Raw genomic sequence first — 19013 nt, forward strand, 5'->3', positions numbered from 1 at the left:
CTAGCCCGGGAGGAGGCGTTGAGTGAGAAAAGGGGCCGGGCTGAAAACCCAGGGAATTTCCAATATTTCAAAGTCAATCAAGGGAGAGGAACTTGCAAAAGAGGTTAAAAAAGAGTAGTCAGAGCAGCAGAAGGAGAACAAGACAAAAGGGACACTGTCTGTTACGATCCAGACCTTGCTTACATGCTGTGTTGTTCATTCCTTACAGCAACCCTACGAGCAGGTCTCAGCTCCAGGTCACGGACAGCTGTGCTGAGACTCAGAAAAATGAAATGACCTCACCAAGGACTCGTATCTAGAAAAATAACAGAACAAGTTTGAAGGAATTTAAGCAAAGCTGGACTTTCTGATTTCCTCTTTGATCTTTAGTAGAAGGATTGAGGTGGGGGGGTGTGTGTGTGTGTGCGCGCGCGCACACGCACATATTTACGTACACATAAGCCACCTCTATAGAATGCAAAGAAGCTGGTAAGAGTGCAGAGCGTTTACCTTGGGTGTGTGGGGGAATGGAGGCTGGTGACTGGCTGGATGCAGACTGACTGTGTAGTATGTGCTTCCACGCTCTGTGTTTTGGTAGTAATCATTCTCCACGGCCCTCTTGGGAACCCACTCCAAACACACATGAACACACACACATACACCAATCCCAACCCCAAACCTTGGCCCTGCCTTAAAGTGGAGACGCAGAGCAGAATCCACAGAGAGAGCTCGAGCCCCGGCCTCCCCGGGCGAGCCTTCTTCAGCATCCCCACCGGACTGCCTGGCTCGTTAATTAAATCACAGCAACTCCCAAACAGGTGCCTCCTTGGCGTCTACACGGCCTGTGTCCTCTCTAACCTGCTCCCCACCCTGCAGGAGTGTGGAAAAGGCAAGTGTGACCGTGTGACTTTCTAACCATTCAGTGGGTCCTCGTGTCTCTACAGGATTTCATGTGGCATAAAAGACCTTTCGTGATTTGTTGATCTACACTCGGTTGACTCTCCCAACTTTCTTTCTCACTCACTGTTCTTTTCCACTCAAAGCCCCAGTCATGTTAAGGTTCCTTTAACTCCTGCCATCTCCTTGTTGGTCCTCAGTCCTGCTCTTTGTAGAAACTGCTCCCTCCGTGGTGAAGTTTCACAACGTCTGCCACAAGACTGGGATCTAGGTGAAGGGTGTTGTTCATTGTCTGACGGTTTCAAATTTTCTGTAAGTTTAAACATTTTCAAAATGAAAGTACAGCAATCAGTGAGTGAAGAAGAGAAAAAATCCGCACCGGCTGCCTCTGCCGGAATCGCACCCTTTTCCAGTGGGCTCCTCCTGGTCCCTCCCCGGACAGCTCCCACTTGGAGCCCCAGCCTGGGTGCTGCTTCCTTGGGGACCTTGCCCAGGCTGGGTCTGCTGCCTCCTTGCTCTCTGTGCCACAGCGCTTCCTGCCCTGCACTGTGACAGTCAGTGTCCCCAAGAGACTGCAGCCCAGTGTGTTTCCAGGACTTTGCCTGATTCACAGCCGTGTCCTAAAAACCTAAGGCAGTGTCAGGCCAGGATGTGCATTCAGTCAATATTTGTTTAATGAATGAACTTAGACATGATCTGGCATTGATGACTGTGGGAGCTGCGTAACAGGTAGACAGGATTTTAACATGCTGTTTTCCTTTGTTTTTATGTCTCTCTGACATTTTCTGTAATAAGAGTGAAAAAAAAAGACATAGTTTTTAACATCTAGATGCTGTCTCTCATAGCTTCTTAAATTGCAATAGACAAGTAATGGTGGGATAGAAGCGGCCACTGGTGTGTGCACGAGCCTCGAGGGTGTGAGTTTACTGACCCGGGTGTTTGGAGGAGGCCTCGTGCAGAAGGGGACCCGGGCAGGAGCCTGCACTCTGTTGGTCCCCATCATCCTGGCCAGAGCTACCAGTGCCACACTGGAGGAGCACAAAAACCAACAGACAGGACACCAACAACAATGGAGGCTGTTGTTCCGTGGAGTGGCCGATTTGTGACGGGCTGGGGGGGCTGTGTGGGCTCCGTGCTTTCCCAGTGGCTCCCTGCAAACCGGGCTCTGCGCGCCTCGCTCAGGCCCGGGGCCTGCGATGCTACCGCTGCCCGCCTCCTGCCCAGCTGCCCGAGACCATGCCTCCTCGGGCACTCGCCCTGTTACCTGGGGGGCAGGGAAGCCAGTGCCCAGGACGCTGTCCCCCCACAACACCCCAAGCCTTGGTGCTGCCTCCCCTCTGATGTGAAGCCAGAGGAGAGCCCTCCTACTCCCAGGGCCCCGTCTGCCCTCCGCTGCCACGTCCACATTCAGTCCTTCTCTGGACCACAGGCTGGTGTGGTCCCCTGCCAACTCTGGGACACCTGCTCATTCTGCCCAGAGCCTCGCTCCTCCAGCACTCCCGACTGTGTGTGTCTGGCAGCTACTGGGCTGAGTCTTGCTTTTGTTTTCTTAGTATTTCTATTATTATTATTATTATTATTATACTTTTCTGTACAGTCTTCGTGTCTTCCTTTCAGGACTGGTCTGGACGCAGGGCACCACTGCCTTTCCTTTGCCAGCGCTCAGGTCCGCCCTCCTCAAAGGCTCTCCTGCCTGGGCGCTCGCTCTGTGGTCCGCCTTCCTTCCACCTGCCCTGCGGAGCGGCGATGCCTCCTCTCTCCCTTCCTCTGTGTCGGTGATTTAACCTGGCGTTCTACGCCTCTTCACTCATTTCCCCCCTTTATATAATACGATCACATTTCTAAAGAATAATCACATTTTACAGTCACTTTTTAGGTATAATTCCTCCATCCAGTTAACTGTTTCAACAGTGGCCACCAGTCCCTCCCAACTGTGACTTTCTCATTCTTTGCCCTCAGTTTTTGTTGCTCTGAAACATCTTTCCAAGTGATTTACACAGAAAAGCGTCACTGTGTCATGTGTTGGCCATATGTTTGCATATCTTCAAATAGCTTTCTCTTGTGTTAAGGCATGAATGACTCCTGGTTATGAATAAGTCTTGAGACAGTTTTTTTTTTCTTCAAAGCTCTCTGCTTGTAAATCTTTAATTTTCAGTTATTTAGTGCTCTGGAGAATTATATGCTGAAGGTCCTTCTTTGCTTTCTTGCAGGTAATCTGTTTTTCTTCCGTTCTGGATGTTTATAGAAACAGTGTCTTAATTTTTGGAATTGAAACATTCTGTGAGGTTACTTGTAGGTTCAATCCTGTTTCCACTGTTTGCTTGGAATACAATCTGTGTCTTTGAGCTACTGTCTGAAATGTTTATCTATGTCAGGAATATGCAATTGTGTTTTTTAAAAAATTGATTATTGCTATTTCATCTGCTCAGATTCCATTTTTAACTATTCTTCTTTCCATCCCTAAGGTGAATTTCCAAGATATGTCCTCCATTGATAGTATTTCCTCTCCTCTCTCATAATTTTAATTTCTTTATCTTTCTCCTCTGTGTTCTGGTAGACTTTCTCAAACATGTTTTTCTATTTTGGTATTTTCTACTTCGATCATTTAAATTTTTGTGGCATCCAACCTGCTATTAAAAATCTCCCTCCCTTTAAAATTGATCTCAGAGTGTCTTGTCTCCACGTGAAACTTCCTTTTCTAGAGTTTTGCATTTTTTGGTGACCCCTCACCAATTTCAGAAATACACCACCTGCTGGAGTATTACAGTGAATACGGCACAGGTACGGATTATTAAGACGCGTGTTCTGTTTCCTGCGTGAAGTGTGCCCCGTGGTTTGGTGAGCGTCAACCTACAACAAAGCCAACAGTAGCAGCCGAAGGCTCCGGGCTCTGTAGGCAGACCCTCCAGGCAGGGACGCTGCCCCCGGCTGCAGAGAAGCCCCATGTGGCTCTTGTATGATTAGGGCCCCGTGGCAACACCCAGCACCCGGAAATCAAGAAGTGTTTGAGAGTGCAGGACACCAAGGAGTCAGGGACTTCTGACTGCGTGCCCTGAGCCTAGGGTGGCTGGTGACACACATGGAGCCAGCCAGAGCCATCAATTTTAGCATCTCTGACAGTGGTTTGTGCGTAATTCCTTTCTAAGACGCTTTTCCTGTCTTCTTTCCTCCACCTTCGGGCCCGCTGCACAAAGCTTCGTTGTCTTTGTAGCTACACTTTGGGGCCTTGGAATTCATTTTTCTCCTCTCAGTATGTAATGTCTCAAGGCATTCGTCTATGACTCTGCTTAACGCACACCCTTCAAGCTAGCCTGAACCTTGAAATTATATGTGTGTATGCACATATTATATATATTCCACATGCACCATACATGTGACACATAATATATCTGTACACACACCACGTGTGCTCTGTCACTGCTGTCTGTTTCATCAGATGCAGTCTCCATATCCCCCCTTCTAGCAGTCTCTTTTGTGTGCATTGCCTTCATTTAGACACCCATTAATTAAGGACTTCTGGCCATTATACCCCATTTCATTGTCATTTCCTAAAGACCTAGTGCTTACGTGATAACGGGGGCTGAACATTCGTGTGTTACTTGTTCGCATATTATTTGTCTGAGCACTCAAAAGTAAAGGTCGGTACCTTTCAACAGGAAAAGCTTCCTAATAACTTTAAAAACCCCACATTTTCTTCTCCCTGTGCCAGTTGCTTAAAATAACATCGGGGAAAGAGCAGATCCAGGTAATTATAAAGAGTCTGCAAAGAAAGGGTGACTATGATGAGGAAGTGAGGCACGTTGTGGGGACGGATATGTTGTCCAGCGTTACAGCGTTTGGCCAGGTTTGCTCTTGTAGGATTTTGCCACGTTTAATCCTGAGCTCTGAGCATTATTTGTCAGGCATTAACACATGCCCATCTGCCGCTGCACCAACTCACCTTTTAAGCGATGGTTCTATTAATAGTTAAGAGGATCTACAGACTTAAACCGTACGTGCTGCAAAGCTCTGCACAGCAGCACCGAGCAGGAAAATGGTTACTCTTTGGGGAAATAACGTCATCGAGCGGGAGAAATTTACTTAGAAAACTACGAATTTACGAAAAATACCCTGTCGCTCCTTCATGTTTTTATGTGCATGTGTTAGTTTATCAATTTTGTTTTCTCAAGCAATTTTGATAGAAAGCAATCTGTAATTTTTCATTACTATATGAGATAAAACGTTCCTATCAGAGGAAGATATTTAAGGGTTAGTTATCAATAGCCACAAAAGTCTGTGTCCAGCTTTTACTGCTTTTTAAAACATGACCTCCTGAAACAAACACACAAATACAGTCGTTTGTGTTGGTAAAGGGAAGCCGTTTAGGTCGGAGAGGACTGGACGGATCAGATGACGACGACCAGTGTTCTAGTTTTCCTGTTGGGTTTAGTTAGAGAGCACTTCCGACAAATCTTCCATAAGACAAAGTGAGCACTGGCACTAAAGCTTATTGCTTTATACTCTTTCTGGATAAACCTACTCCTTGTCAAGAAAGGTCACGGACTGTGGGGATGGTCTTACCTTGACATTGTTCACGGCCCTGGTGCCTCCTTCATCTTCCACAGTTTGGTGAATGCTGGCATTATATTCCTCAGCCCTGGGCGGGGGCAGGAATTGCGTCCACATGGATGGTCTGAAGGAGTGTTTCTGGAGGCAGTCTTGGTGGTCTCGGGAAAGTCTGGGCATGTTTTGACAACAAAGGCTCCAAATGAGTCCTGTAGCCTGATTTGAACAACACCAGCCTGGGGTCCACTCTGTTCTCCTCCTGTGGCTGGTGCTGGGCCGTCTCTCCGTCTGCGGGGCTGTCCCTGCAAACTTACCCCAATTGAAGCCAAAGGATTACTGGTGTTGTGGACCTGCAGTTTATCCACAGATCTTTCGGGCTCTGTTCCAGGAAGAGGTGCTGGTTTTGAGCGTCTGGGTGCGCTGTGACTGCCCTCTACAGGTGGCAGGGTATTCCTAATTGCAATTCAATCCCAAATCAAAGCTGAAAGGAATGATTCAAGTGACATATTGCTTAGTATATAATGATAAAGGAAGCAGATTGGGTGGTGAAGTCCTGTATTTGTAGTATGTGATAATTCCCAATCTTGGGCAGACCACCCACCTAGTCTGTCTTGACGTCTTAAAAGTTACAGTGAGTTTTGGTTTACAGTGAGCTTTGAGGCTAGAAGCATATGCTAAACTCATATCCAAACAAGGATTACTTTACTTTTTATTTATGTCATGTAGAATTAATTGAAGTGATTTTCTTATGAGGTAACTAGTCATCAAATGATTAAGCCAAGACTTGGCTTCTACACCATCCTTCGTATTTGTAAAGTGCTTTATAAATATAAAATTATTAAACAAAGTGCAAAAAGTTAGAACACAATGCCTTTCTCTCAGAGGGTCTCTAATGTCCCAGTAGCCTCTGCTGGGTCCGGGGATGCAAGGAGGTGAGGGCCCCAGGTATGTATTACTGGGGACAATGAACTGGAGAAGTTTCCTTTTATAAAACACCCTAGACCCCAAAATTGATAAACAAAATGAACACAGTCCCCATCAACATCCCAACTCCTCCTTTTCCCCCAGAAATTGACAAGTTGATTCTATAGTTCATACGAGATTGTAAAGGACTCAGAATATCCAAAACTTCTATTCCTGTGTCAAACCTTGGAGGAAATGTTTCATTTGAACATTTGTTAACTTCTCTTAGCACTTTCTCCACATTTGTAAAAATTTGCCTTTTTAGAAACTTCTTGCTACTTAAAAATTATTTCTGTGAAAGTTCTTTCATCTTAAGTTTAATTTGTCAATGACTTTATCTCAGTAAGTCTCCCAATAAAACATGGCACACACAATGCTTGTGAGATCCTGGTAAACATTATTTTTTGTATTTGTGTGTGTGTGTGTGTGTGGGGGGGATATGTGTTAGTGTAACTGCAGATACAGCATGGAACATCCATGCTTTGCTACATCCGCAACCCTAGGGCAGGATAACTTTCGTGTCGCGTCTGAGCATCAGTCTCATACCGGGAATGGGAGTAAGAACGCCTGCTTTACTGACTTGTTAAACCCAAGTGAAGGTCAGTCTGGTTCAAAGCCCCGAATTAAACTTCTCAGAATGACAGTCACAGGGAGTTTCGGGCCCGCTGTCCGGCCCTGGCGTGCTTGCGGGCCCCGGGTATCGGGGCGGGGGGGAGGGGTCTCCGCGTGCGCGCAGGGCGCTCCGCGGGCTGTTTTGGGCCCTCCCGGCTTCCGCCTTCCGGGCGGTCACGTGCTCGGGTCACGTGCCGGCGCGCCTGTCACTCCGCTGCGGCCGCTGCGGCTTTCGTCTCCCCGCCGCCCTACGCGTCTCCCGGGTGCGGGATCCACTCGCGTCCCGCCGCCGCGTCCCGCCGCCGCTCAGGCCCCGGACCCGGCAGGAGACTCGCCTCAGCTCTGACTCGGCGCCAGCGCGGCGGCGGCCCCGAGCCCGGACCTCGCCTGCGGGTGCGTTGCGGAAGGGAGGCCGCCCTGCGGTTGCGGCGCTTCTCCGGCGCGTGCCGGGCGGGCAGCCCTGCCTCCCTCCGGCCCCGGGTCCCGGCTCTTCCCTTTCGGGGCCTGGCCAGGCTGACTCAGCGGCAGAGGCTTCCCCGCAGCGCCCGGGGCGCTCGGGGAGCGTGCCTCCCCGGGACCCGCTGCGGGGCCGGGTTGTGCGGGGACTGGTGGGCCGCGCCGAGGCACCGTCACCTGCCGCAGCAGCGGCCGCTGGCCCAGCCCGCTCGCCCCCAGGCTTCCTGCTTGGCCCGGACTGAGTCTGTTCCTGCCTGGGCCCAGCCGGTCCGCGTCGCTCATGTTTGTTTAGGCAGCAAACCCTCAGGTGTAGAGATGAAGTTCCAAACTGAGATCGTTGCGATCTTGGAATAGAACTTGGGGTGTGGTTTTAGCTTCTTTGTGGCCATAACTAAGAGCTTATGTTTTGTAACCCGGAACCTGTGTTTTGTGTAGTGATAAAACAAGGCTGAAGCTTTTGTCTTAAAGTTTAGGAGTGAGAATTACTTAAAAGCTCATTAAGTAATTCTTAATTAAGATGATATGTAGGTGGTTCGTATAATCAGGCCCGACTCTCGTTGGCTGAGCCTGAATTGTAATTTCTATTTGTTCCCCCCAATTCTCTCAATATTGATTTCAAAACACTGTGAAGGTTGATTTCAAAAAGAAAGCTCTGTCTTCTAAGATACTACATTCCCACTTTGGGTATTTTAGTTTGAAGGAATAATGTTAGAAGGGACATAGGCTTTTCAGATGTCACTTTAAAATGACGCTTAGTAAATGTAAATAATTGGTCCTATCTGTATTGTGCAGGTTCTTGTTTTTCCTCTGTCAGAAAAGGAAAGTTGATCTCAATTGCATACATTTAAAACACTTTCCTATTTTGTATGCCTATTCTAGTTAAGCACGGTTTCTGATGTCAGTATCATAGACGGTTACCTTAAAAAAATCTTCCTGCAATGTTTGTGCCAGTGATTTAAAAAAACCCTTTCCTGGAAAAGTGAAACCTTTAGAGAACACTTTCATGGAGCAGTGCATAATTGGGCAAGCTTTGAAATACGATATTAATGTTTAATATTTAGGATATTTAATATTTGAGTTGAATGCTTATTGAGATTAAGGTGATAGTGATGACATTAGTAATGAAATAGTAGTAGTAGTTGTTATAAAAACAGTAACACCTGGTATTCTGGTTTCACCTTGCATCAGAATTGAAGATCTGTTGAAAAACTTTAAAGACCGTAAAATTCGATGACCAAAATGGATATTCGGGGGGCCGTGGATGCTGCTGTTCCAACCAACATAATTGCTGCCAAGGCTGCAGAAGTCCGAGCGAACAAAGTGAACTGGCAGTCCTATCTTCAGTAAGTGCCGGCCTGCTATGAGTGATGGGGAGTCATGCGCCTTTGAATCAGAACTTTTCATGGTCATGCTCTTGTGAGAGAAGTACTGGAAAAATACTAATACGTGTGGAAGAAAGCACTTCCTCCTTAGACTGATGAGCTGTCATGGGGAGACAGCACAGGGTGGTGGGAACAGCTTGCAGCGCCAGGGGTGGGGGTAGGGCACTTTTGACCTTCTCCATCTGGAAGGTAAGTGGGAAACACAGGAAGAGTGTTCATGAGCCGTGGAGGGAGGAGGACAGGGGGCAGAGCCTGCCGGGCCCACTCAGGATGCCTTGGGGAACCGCGTGGGCACGGGTGGTGTTGCCGAGGGGCTCTGACAAGGAGGAAAAAGTGCTGAGTTTCAAGACCTGGGTTTGAACCCTGGTTCTTTTGTCTGCTAGTTTGGTGATCTTAGGCAGATCCCTCAACGTCTCAGGTTCATTAAAGTAAACGTGAAATGGGGATACGTATCTCACGGGATTGTTGCCGAAATAGTGTATTTTAAGCATTGGCACAGTTGTATACAAGCAGCAGTATGTTGAATACACTGAAAAAGTTTTAGTTCTTTCCCCCTCCTTGTGTGTATTAAGAGTTAGCATGGGTTGGGGGAGTGGGGAGGGCATAGCTCAGTGGTAGAGCGCATGCTTAGCATGCACAGGGTCCTGGGTTCAATCCCTAGTACCTCTGTTAGTTAATATTAAGAGTTAACATGATGTTTTGTATTTGTCTGTAAAGTAAATGTTCATTTATTCTTGACCATATTTTATCTTATTGACTTTACTTTTCATATTGGTTTATTTTGGTATCTTTATAACAGTGAGTTATTAAAGAAATTCAGCTAAGATTTGCCTACATATTTTGAAAAACAAATTGAGGGATCTTTAGTTTTACATTTAGCAATTTGCTTTGTCCTAAGAGGGATATGCAGTGTGCAAAAGTGATCGCATTTATTTCTGTTAATTTAGTTACTCATCAAACATTTATTGACCACCTGCTAAGTTTGAGGCATTTTTCCAGTCTTGGGAGCTTCAGCGGGAGAAACTCGTCTTCTAGTAGGGAAGTCAGGTATATAAACATTTACATTAGGATGTTAACCGGGGTAACAGAAGGGTGCAAGCATGGTTGGTGCACAGAGAGAGGACCGTGGATCCCACCTTCAGAACATGTTCCTGCAGGTGGTGTTCACAGGTAGGGGATTCATAGCATGCCCGGGCGGGGCGCCATAACACGTGTTTTGGAGGCAGGCAGTGGGGACACTGAGGCCGGAGAGGCAGCCGGTGCCAGCGGTGAAGGCCCCCAGTGCCACCGGGGGAGTTAGGGTTTGTTCCTGTGAGTCGGAGCTTTTCAGCCTGACATGCAAGCTGTGTCCATGGCTGACCTGAAGGAAGCACAGCACGTAAAACAGATGAAAACGGTGGATGAATGGAGGTGGGAGCGGACGTCGCAAAACCTTCTTTTGAGACCGTTTATCACCCTCTTCAGGGTTCCAAGGAGCACAGGGTTGTGTTTTTGTTCATGGTTGACGTAACAATGCAGCACGTACTTAATGTACGCGACTCGCTGGGTCTGGGGGTAAGTACGCACGCGGGAGACCAGCGCCGCAGTCTGTGCCGTAGACACGTCCCCCCGCAAAAGTGTTCTCCTGCTTTTTAAAAGTTTTGTGATAAGAACACCTAATATAAGATCTACCCTAACGGCAGATTTTTCAGTGCACATACAGGCCTGTTAGCTAGCGTCGCGGGGCCGCGCAGCAGCCGTGCAGGGGCGCTCTTCCCGCGTGACTGAGGCCCGCGCCCCCTGGCCACGCCCTCCTGACCACGCCCCCAGCCCCCGGGTGGCCGCCCCTCCACCCTCCGCGACTGCGGCTGCGGCTTTGCCCGGTGTAGGTTCCTCACGTGAGTTAGGTAGCGTTTGTTCCGGTGTCTGGCTTGTCTGGCTTAGTAGAACGTCCTCCAGGTTCATACATGTTGTTGTAAATGGCAGGATTTCCCTCTTTTTTAAAGACTGAGTAATACTCCATTCTTTGTAAATGCTTCGTTTTCTTTATCTGTTTATCCGTCCGCAGACACTTAGGTTGTTTCCATTCGTGGCTGTGAACGTGGGAGTGCAGCTGTCTCTTTGAGATCTTGATTTTAATTCCTTTGGGTATTGGCTAGACGTGGCGTTGCTGGATTGGGTGGTGGCTCTGTTTTTCAGTGTTTTGAGGGCCCTCCATACTGTTTTCCATAGTGGCTGTCCCAATTTACATTCCTACCCACAGTGCGGAGGGGTTCCCGCTTCTCCGTAACCTCACTTACACTCTTTTGTTTTCTGGTAACAGCCTGTGTGGTGATGTCTCACTGTGTCTCTGACTTGCATTTCCCTGAGGATCAGTGGTCTTGAGCCCGTTTTCCTGTGCCTGTTGGCCATTTGTTTGTCGTCTCTGGAAACTGTTCAGATCCTCTGTCCATTTTTAAATCAGCTTATTTTTTTTTTTGTTGCTGAGTATGCGAGTTCTTTATTTTTGAAAATAACTCATTAGAGAGAGATTTTGCAAGTACTTTATCCTATTCTGGAGGGTGCCTTTGTGTTTTGTCTATCGGTGCTTTTGTCCTGCAGAGGCTCTCTAGTTCGATGTAGTCCCTCCCGCCTGTTGATTTTTGCTTTTGTTGCCTGTGCTTTTGGTTAATATCCAAGAAATCATTGCCAAGGCCATTGTCAAGAAGCTTTCTCACTATGTTTTCTAGGAGTTGGACAGTTTTATGTCTTAGTGTTTAAGTATTTAACCCATTTTGACTTGATTTTTATGTGTGGTCTAAGATAAGGGTTCAGTTCAATTCTTTTGTGTGTGGCTGTTCAGTTTTCCCAACACCATTTATTGAAGAGACTGTCCTGCCCCCATTGTGTGTTCTTGGCACCCTTGTTGAAGGTCAGGGGACTACCAGGGGTCTGTTTCTGGGCCCAAGGAGCACAGTTGCAGAAATGGGAAATGTCTGATGCTTCTATGCTGGCGTCAGATGATCAGATTTGCCTTTTGGTTGGACTGTTCTCCCGTCAGCGTAGGTGGTAGATTTGTGGATAACAGGCCTGGAGTTCAGAAGAGCATGTGGCAATTTTCAGGTTGTTGGAACGGACAGAATTGGGGAGATTTGAGAAACTCTTGGTGATCGATTTGATGTATGAGGCTGAAGAAGAATCTAGGATGACGCCTGGATTCTCACTCTAAGGGCCTGGATTGTGCTGAGGCCGTGGATTCCAGGGCAGGAGGAAGATGGATTTTCTGGTGTTTTCTCTGTTCATCTGTATCTGTGTGATTGCTTAAACCCTGGGAAATTAGGGTTTTGAGTTCTGTTCCCTAGTTTTAGTCCACAGTGTGTTTAGCCTAGAAGACAAGGAGTTTCACGTTTCTAAAGCCTGAGTATGTAGAACCTAACTAGAGTACTGTTGAAATTCGTTGTGAGGCTTGGGCGGGCCGGCAGGCGTTCTGTAGCATTGGCATTTGGAACATGTGTGGTCACGTGGAGATTTCTAATTGCTTTCTTTCCTGTTCCTCCCATTCCAAGGCCTCCATGCTCCCTAAGTCCCAGTCTCCCTTTTTTCCTATTTCTGTCTTTTATTCTGTGGTCTGGCTCATGGATTTCTTTGATAAAACCCATCTACTCTGTACGTCGACACACAGATGCTTGCCACATGTTAACTGTGTGTCTGCCGTTGAGCCGGTTGTCGTGGGGACACTGGTGGGTGTGAGATGTGCGCCCTCCCTTCCCCCAAAAGAGCTCACAGAGAGTTGGGGGCTGGACAGGACGCTGCGTTCTCAGGGGCCCTGACGTCGCACCGTGTTCTGACGGTAAACCCTGGGGAAGGATCGCCCAGCGCCGCCGGCCGGCACGCTTCCTCCCTGCCACGTCAGTGTGTGGTCAGTGCGCCCGTCCTGCGGGCCAGTTAGCTCAGGTCCAGGGAGGGTCGTGATCAGTGGGTGGTGCTGCTGAGCTTGGGACGCAGGTCCAGGGCCCGGCCTGTTACCCTCGCACAGCCGGGCAGAGAGGGGAGGGCCTGGGTGTCTGTCGCTGGCGCACTGCGGCTCTTCCGCTCCTACTGAAAAAATCAACTAATTCTTACTTTCTAGGGGGCAGATGATTTCCTCCGAAGACTGTGAATTCATTCAAAGATTTGAAATGAAGAGAAGTCCCGAGGAGAAGCAGGAGATGCTTCAGACTGAAGGCAGTCAGGTGATCGGCAAAGATACTGTATCTGAACACTCCCCTGTGCCATTAAAAGTTCCAGGAGTTTTCTCCAGGGCTCTGTGTTATTCCATTGTAGGCAGATGTAATTTAACTAAAAATTCTTTTTAATTGGAAGGCATTTGAGTCATTTCTAGTTTTCTTTATTAATTTTGGAAAACATGTTATAATGAGTATGTTAAGTTCCTCCATCCTTTCCTGCATTTTTGAAAAAAAGAATTTCAAATTAAAATAGATTCTGAGCATGAAAATTACTGTCTCAAAGTATCTGATACTGTCAAAGGTGCTTAACTTTTTTTTTTTAAGAAAATTTTTTCTCCTTTGTATTCTCAGTGGAATAATGTGCAGTTCCCCGGTCCATCAGGTCTTCTGTGAATTCTGGAGGGATCATGACGTAACCTGCCAGCTGGAGGGCAGAGCTGCTCAGGGCCTCCTGCTTCCAGTGCCCGCGCCCCACTCCTGTGGCGTTGCGTGGTGTCCTGCTTCCCAGTAACGCCAGGTGGAGGGCGGAGCCTGGTAGTGGGGTGCACGTTGAGTGTGCACAGGGCCTGGGCTCAACCTCCAGTACCTCCACTTAAAAAAAAAATATATATATATATATATATAAATAAACCTAATTACCTCCAACCGCTAAAAAAGTAAATAAAACCTAGTAAACACCAAAAAAACACACCCCAACCCCCCCAAACCCTCCAACTAAACCAATGATAGTATTAGATAGTCTGCATAATTAAATCTTTTTGTTATCGTCAGTAATCAAGACTTGACAGTGGCTAGGTCTATTTAAAAATGGTTAACATTTTGACATTTATTACTAGAAATGATAAAAAAAAATCTGATGCAAGTCATGGTCCATCCTTACATCATCACGATATTTGTAAAAGGTGTGCATTTTCTGTAATTGCCTGTTTTTCCTGAAATTCCATTAAAATGTGTCTGTTTTTGACAACAGTGATTAATGTTCGTTTCATCTTTCCTAGTGTGCGAAAACGTTTATCAATCTGATGACGCACATCTCCAAAGAGCAGACAGTCCAGTACATCCTAACTATGGTTGATGATATGCTGCAGGTGGGTGTGTCGTCCTCTTGATGCGTCTGTGACCTCGTCTTTCTGTGTTCTCCCAGTCAGAACATCCCTGCAGGGGTTCGCTTGGAGCCCTGGTTCTCTTCCAGAGTGTGATACTGTATTTTCCTTCACTGTGTGAGCTGTAATTTGCTAAGCGTGGTAAAGATGGAAGTGCCCCTCCGCAGGCTGGCTTTGCCGTTTGCAGATGTCAGGGAGTCAGTCTGTTGTTTTTCCGCATCACCGCCACCTTCTGCGCTGAACACCAGCAATGCTCGGTGAATCCCTCGACATGTCCCTGATGCTCTGAGTACTTACCGGCGGTGTGACTCCCTCTCTTCAGTATTTTGTAATTAGAAAGAAGGGAGATAATAACCTCATGCAAGTGGCAAGTATGTTCTCCTGTGGTTGGGAGGAGACTTCATGGTAAACTCTGAGAAGTGGGATTTCTGGGTGAAAGGGGATCTGCACCTGCAGTAAAGGGGTTACCACGTGTTCCGTCTTGTGTTGCCACCAGCGTGTGAGAGGGCCTCTTTCCCTGCCACTTCGCCGGCGGAAAGTGTTGTCAGGCTGTTACATTTTCCCCAGTGAAGACGGTATCTGAAACTGGACATCTTCAAATGCATAGTTTTGGTTGTTCTTGGTGACCTGTGTTTATGAAAGATCTGTGGAGAGATTTAGGCTTAGGTAGCCAACATTGTCCTCAGCTACTGATTAAATGTATTTTAACAGTTGATTTTATTGGTATGACTTCGGTTACACTGAAAAATTTGCACACATCTTTACCATTTGAGTTCTTGTGCTACTTAAAGAATATTATAATTACATGTTTCTAACGCAGTCGTTTTATTCTTAACGTTTCTGAATAGAATACTTTGGGGCAGAATTGCTTGTTTTTCCACATGTGTTTAGTTTTAGTACATACCTTTGAAGATTAAAATGTTTTCTCTCCTCACATTTTAGTATCAGTTGCTTAGTGCTTCTGAGAAGGGCTTTATCCTGATTCTCTTAAAGACTTGTAATGTGGGTGCCCAAGCAGTGGTGGCTGGAGGTATGTTTTAAGCAGGAATCAAAGCCGCAAAGGACCAGTTGAGGAAGATGAGCTTTGAACTTACTTAAACATGTGGTGTAGTTCCTCCTCTTTCTCCGTGTAGGGTAGGTGCTTTGTTCATGTTTGTGTGCAATGGTCCTTTCAACTTTAACTTTGGAAATAATCCACCAGTGGAGTTAGTGATGACCTGTCTGAACTTTGAGTTCCTTGATAAAGTCATTATCATAACCATTTTAATTGTTACCTGAACTATAGTGCTTTACTCCGCAAGGAGACAGTAGTCTGCTCTTCAAATCAGTAGCTGCTAGCGCAGACCGCAATTAAAGCCATTGTGTTTAGAAAGAGTTACATGTTGATCTGAGGATTAAAATGACTGTTCGAGTGGTTATTTGTGCTTTTACCGAATATTGCTACTTAGCCACCATGTTCACGTAGTGAACCCGATGGCGGATTCAGCCAGCCGTGTGCAGAGAAGATTCAGGTGAGAGGTGGAGTTTGTATGATTTGAACTAAGAATTAATTGCTCCTCAAATCTACCTGCTGATATCATATGCTCTTTTTTGCTGTCTTAGCTGCCCTGATTTTTCTATCATGATGTGCTGGGAGTAATCACGAACATGTGAGATTTCTCTGATTCCCTGTTTCCCTAGCTTGTAAGTAGCTTGAGGTGCTTCCTACTGACCCTTCCCTCTAGAGCCAAATGAGGATCTTTCTGCCCCTCCCGATTTTGTTTGGCTGGGAGCAGGGGAGAGGTGTCACGCTGATTGAGGGCACATAAGATGACAGGCTGAGAAGCAGTGTGTAATTGTTACATTCTTTAGGAAAATACATTGATTACTGAAATTTCTTTCTTTTCTTTTTTTTTAGGAAAACCACCAGCGTGTTAGCATTTTCTTTGACTATGCTAAACGGAGCAAGAACACCGCCTGGTCCTACTTTCTGCCAATGCTGAATCGCCAGGACCTCTTTACTGTTCACATGGTAACTACTGAATGGGTCAGATTTCTGATTTAGGGAAGAAACACACTCAGGACACTTTTGACTTGGTAACCTGCCACTTCCCAGAGGAGTGACTGCGCTGACGTTGACTTTTCAAAGCAGAATTTCCTTATTGGCATTTAGCAGTGCGGGGTGTTGGACTATCCGGGGAGCCAGGATTGCTCCGATACAGGTAAAGTTTTGTAGAGCATTTGATGAGATTGTCGGCATAAAAGCTTTTGGTAAATTCGTAAGTGCAAGCAGCTTTAGATTGTCTGTGACAGAGTTACCTGTGTTTTACTATGGAAATTTAAGTTTTGCTTTGAAGCAGCTGTTGTGTTTGGTTTTTATTTTAATTACTTAACTGCTTTTTAATCTCTTAAATACATTTCTGTCTTACACTGAGCCTGAAAGGCTGTCTTTGGAAGCCTCAGTACTGAGCAGTCTTTTGTGAAGTGTGCAGAAGGTGAGGGGGGGCGGTCAGAGGAGGAGTCTTTGTCCAGGCCGTTTCTGTCCCCAGCGTGCTGTGGGTGGCAGGGGGCTCCTGCCGCTGCGTTCAGGAACCACGGTCAGTGACCCAGTCTTGAGCACGTGCTTTCTCTCTCTCCCATGTACATCTGTGTTGTATGACTGTGCGCTGCTTGTGTTACACAACAGTTATGAAAGGAAATTAAGAAGGAAGACTCATGAAGCTAAACTATATTTTAAAGAGTATTTTTTAAAAACAGTGATGTATTTTCTTTCAAATGGTAGAGGCTTGTTTTCACTGTCTAGAAACATGGTTTAAACGTCTTCTGAATTTTGATGGTTTTGTACTGAAATTGACAAATAAGTTAAAGACCAAACATACGTTTAGGTACGATTCATCAGCAGTTATTGTGCAGCCAAATCCGTATTTTAATTTCTTTATGACTTCAGTTACTTTTGGCTAATCTTCCAAATTTTGAGGGTCAGGCTGTTGGGAGTTAAAGCTCGGAGACGGAACGCCAGGCCGGGTTTCCCTGTCTCTTCCCTTCTGCTTGTGCTCACGCTGCGGGTCAGGGTTTCCATCCCTGGTTTCCTTACGGGAATCCTCTCGTGCTACGTACCTATTTCGTGAAAGCGAGGTCTGCGTAAGCTAGATACGCGTCTGTGCGCTCACTCAGCGAGGCACATGGAGGCGTCCAGACGTCACTGCTCGGTGCGTGAGCCAGGCTGTGCCCCCAGCCTGCTGCCGAATCTGAGTTGCCTACGACGTGTGCTGAGCTCTGTCACCTGGCTCGGCTCTGCGCAGGTCTGAGGACAGACATCAGCGTGCTCTTGGTTAGCTGACCTCAGCCCTCTGCTCTCTACTACTGACCGGAGCTTTGAAACACTTGCTTACGGAAAGGACTGAAAGAGTATTCATTAAAGTGGGTTTGTGTTTTTGGGGAGGTGTTTATCTCTCTATATTTTTCCAGATTTATCAAAGTATAATTGACAAATAAAATTGTAAGATGTCTCACGTGTACAACATGATGATTTGATGAATGTATACTTCTGTTGCCTATTTAATAAGAAAAAGTTTATGATTTGTTTTACAGCTTAAAGAAAACTGAGAAATTTTTGAGTGAGGAGAAAGGGGTATTTGGTTGTATTGAGAGAGGTGGCTCTTTAATACTCGGGACATATTGTATACCAAGATACAGGTTTTTAAATGTGAGAACTCACGAGAGGCTTGAATGAACAACGTAGTGGCTGGCGGTTTGCTGTAGAGCTTGCTCAGAACTCTAGCAAGTGATGGTGAAAGTCTCTAAAGACGGTTTCTGTGTTCTTTGGATTTTTGTTGGTGTTATAATGAGTCCCAGTCTTACTTCTGAAACTCAGAGTAACGACGGGAATGCGATGAAATTCTTAGAACACAACTGATTTTGGTTCACTTCAGTGGAAATATTTAAAACTATATTTTGACCATATTAAAATATTTTAAAAAATGAAATGTAATCTATTATCTTTTGAGGAGTTGACTATTAAGAAAATGATGCAGCTGGGTTCTTACGAGTCCTGTTTTTTAAAGTCTGTGATGTGATTTGTTTTGAATCAGTATAGTGTCCAAATGTATTTCTTGTTTTTCAGGCAGCAAGAATCATTGCCAAGTTAGCAGCTTGGGGAAAAGAACTGATGGAAGGCAGTGACTTAAATTACTATTTCAACTGGATAAAAACTCAGCTGAGTTCGCAGGTAAAAAGACATTCCTTTTAGTATGTTTGAAAGGAATGTAACATCCATGTTCTCTTAAGCTATTTATGGTAATGTGAAATTACAAAGAAGGGGCGTTAAAGCGGTGCCGCCGCTTTGAGCTCGGTGAGTCAGTGCGCTGCTTGTCGGTCTGGTAGCTGTTTCACTTTCTCCTCCTTTGGCTTCAGCTCCGACCTTCCTGTCTCTTCTGCTTCGGCGGGCGGGGAGTGCTGCCGGGTCGCCCTGGTTGGAGAGCTGGAAGGACACACGGAGCTCCAAAGAGCACGCTCATGTGAGGCTCCTGGGAGGGCAGCCGGCGAGCGTGCAGGCGCTGGGGGCCGCCCGGATTTGTGCCAGATAGCTTGGTTTGGGGACAGTTCTCCGAAAGTTCCTAGTGGGGCCTGTGTGACCTCAGGTGTCCTAACCGGGTCAAGCTGTCTGACCAGTTACACCAGTGAACGGGCCCTGGCTGCCGCTGGGGAGTTTCAGACGGCAGCCAGCACGTTCCAGACCCTTCGTCAGCCCAGGGCCCTGGGCTCGGCCAGGGGTCCACACCCCACACCAGGCTTCCGGCGCCGCGAGGGGCCTGGGGCCGCTGGGCCGTGGGCAGCGCCCATCTAGCTTGGTGACTCGTCTCCTGAGTCCGCTGTCCCCTTGCGTCTCTGGGTTTGGGCCCAGAGGGAGGTGC

At 46.8% G+C, this 19013-nt stretch overlaps 2 protein-coding genes across 6 annotated transcripts in view; one reads left to right on the plus strand and one right to left on the minus strand.

The window, feature by feature from the left end:
* RGS20 (regulator of G protein signaling 20) overlaps nt 1-5601 on the minus strand; it is a 40052-nt gene extending 34451 nt beyond the window's left edge. Inside the window, exon 1 of the mRNA XM_072951983.1 lies at nt 5437-5601. Within this exon, the coding sequence (XP_072808084.1) occupies nt 5437-5601 (165 nt within the window). The remainder of the gene's footprint in view (nt 1-5436) is intronic.
* ATP6V1H (ATPase H+ transporting V1 subunit H) overlaps nt 1-19013 on the plus strand; it is a 67831-nt gene that overhangs the window by 9101 nt on the left and 39717 nt on the right. For 2 of the 5 annotated variants that reach the window (XM_072951975.1, XM_072951979.1), the window contains exons 1-6: nt 7189-7389; nt 8641-8795; nt 12922-13024; nt 14017-14106; nt 16019-16132; nt 18224-18328. In XM_072951975.1, the coding sequence (XP_072808076.1) occupies nt 8683-8795; nt 12922-13024; nt 14017-14106; nt 16019-16132; nt 18224-18328 (525 nt within the window). In that variant the 5' untranslated portion in view covers nt 7189-7389; nt 8641-8682. Of the gene's footprint in view, nt 1-7187; nt 7390-7738; nt 7760-8640; nt 8796-12921; nt 13025-14016; nt 14107-16018; nt 16133-18223; nt 18329-19013 lie in introns of those variants that run through there. The other 3 variants (XM_072951980.1, XM_072951978.1, XM_072951977.1) reach the window with 3 other exon arrangements.

This window comes from Vicugna pacos, chromosome 29 (assembly GCF_048564905.1).
Source record: "Vicugna pacos chromosome 29, VicPac4, whole genome shotgun sequence".
Lineage (NCBI taxonomy): Eukaryota > Metazoa > Chordata > Mammalia > Artiodactyla > Camelidae > Vicugna > Vicugna pacos.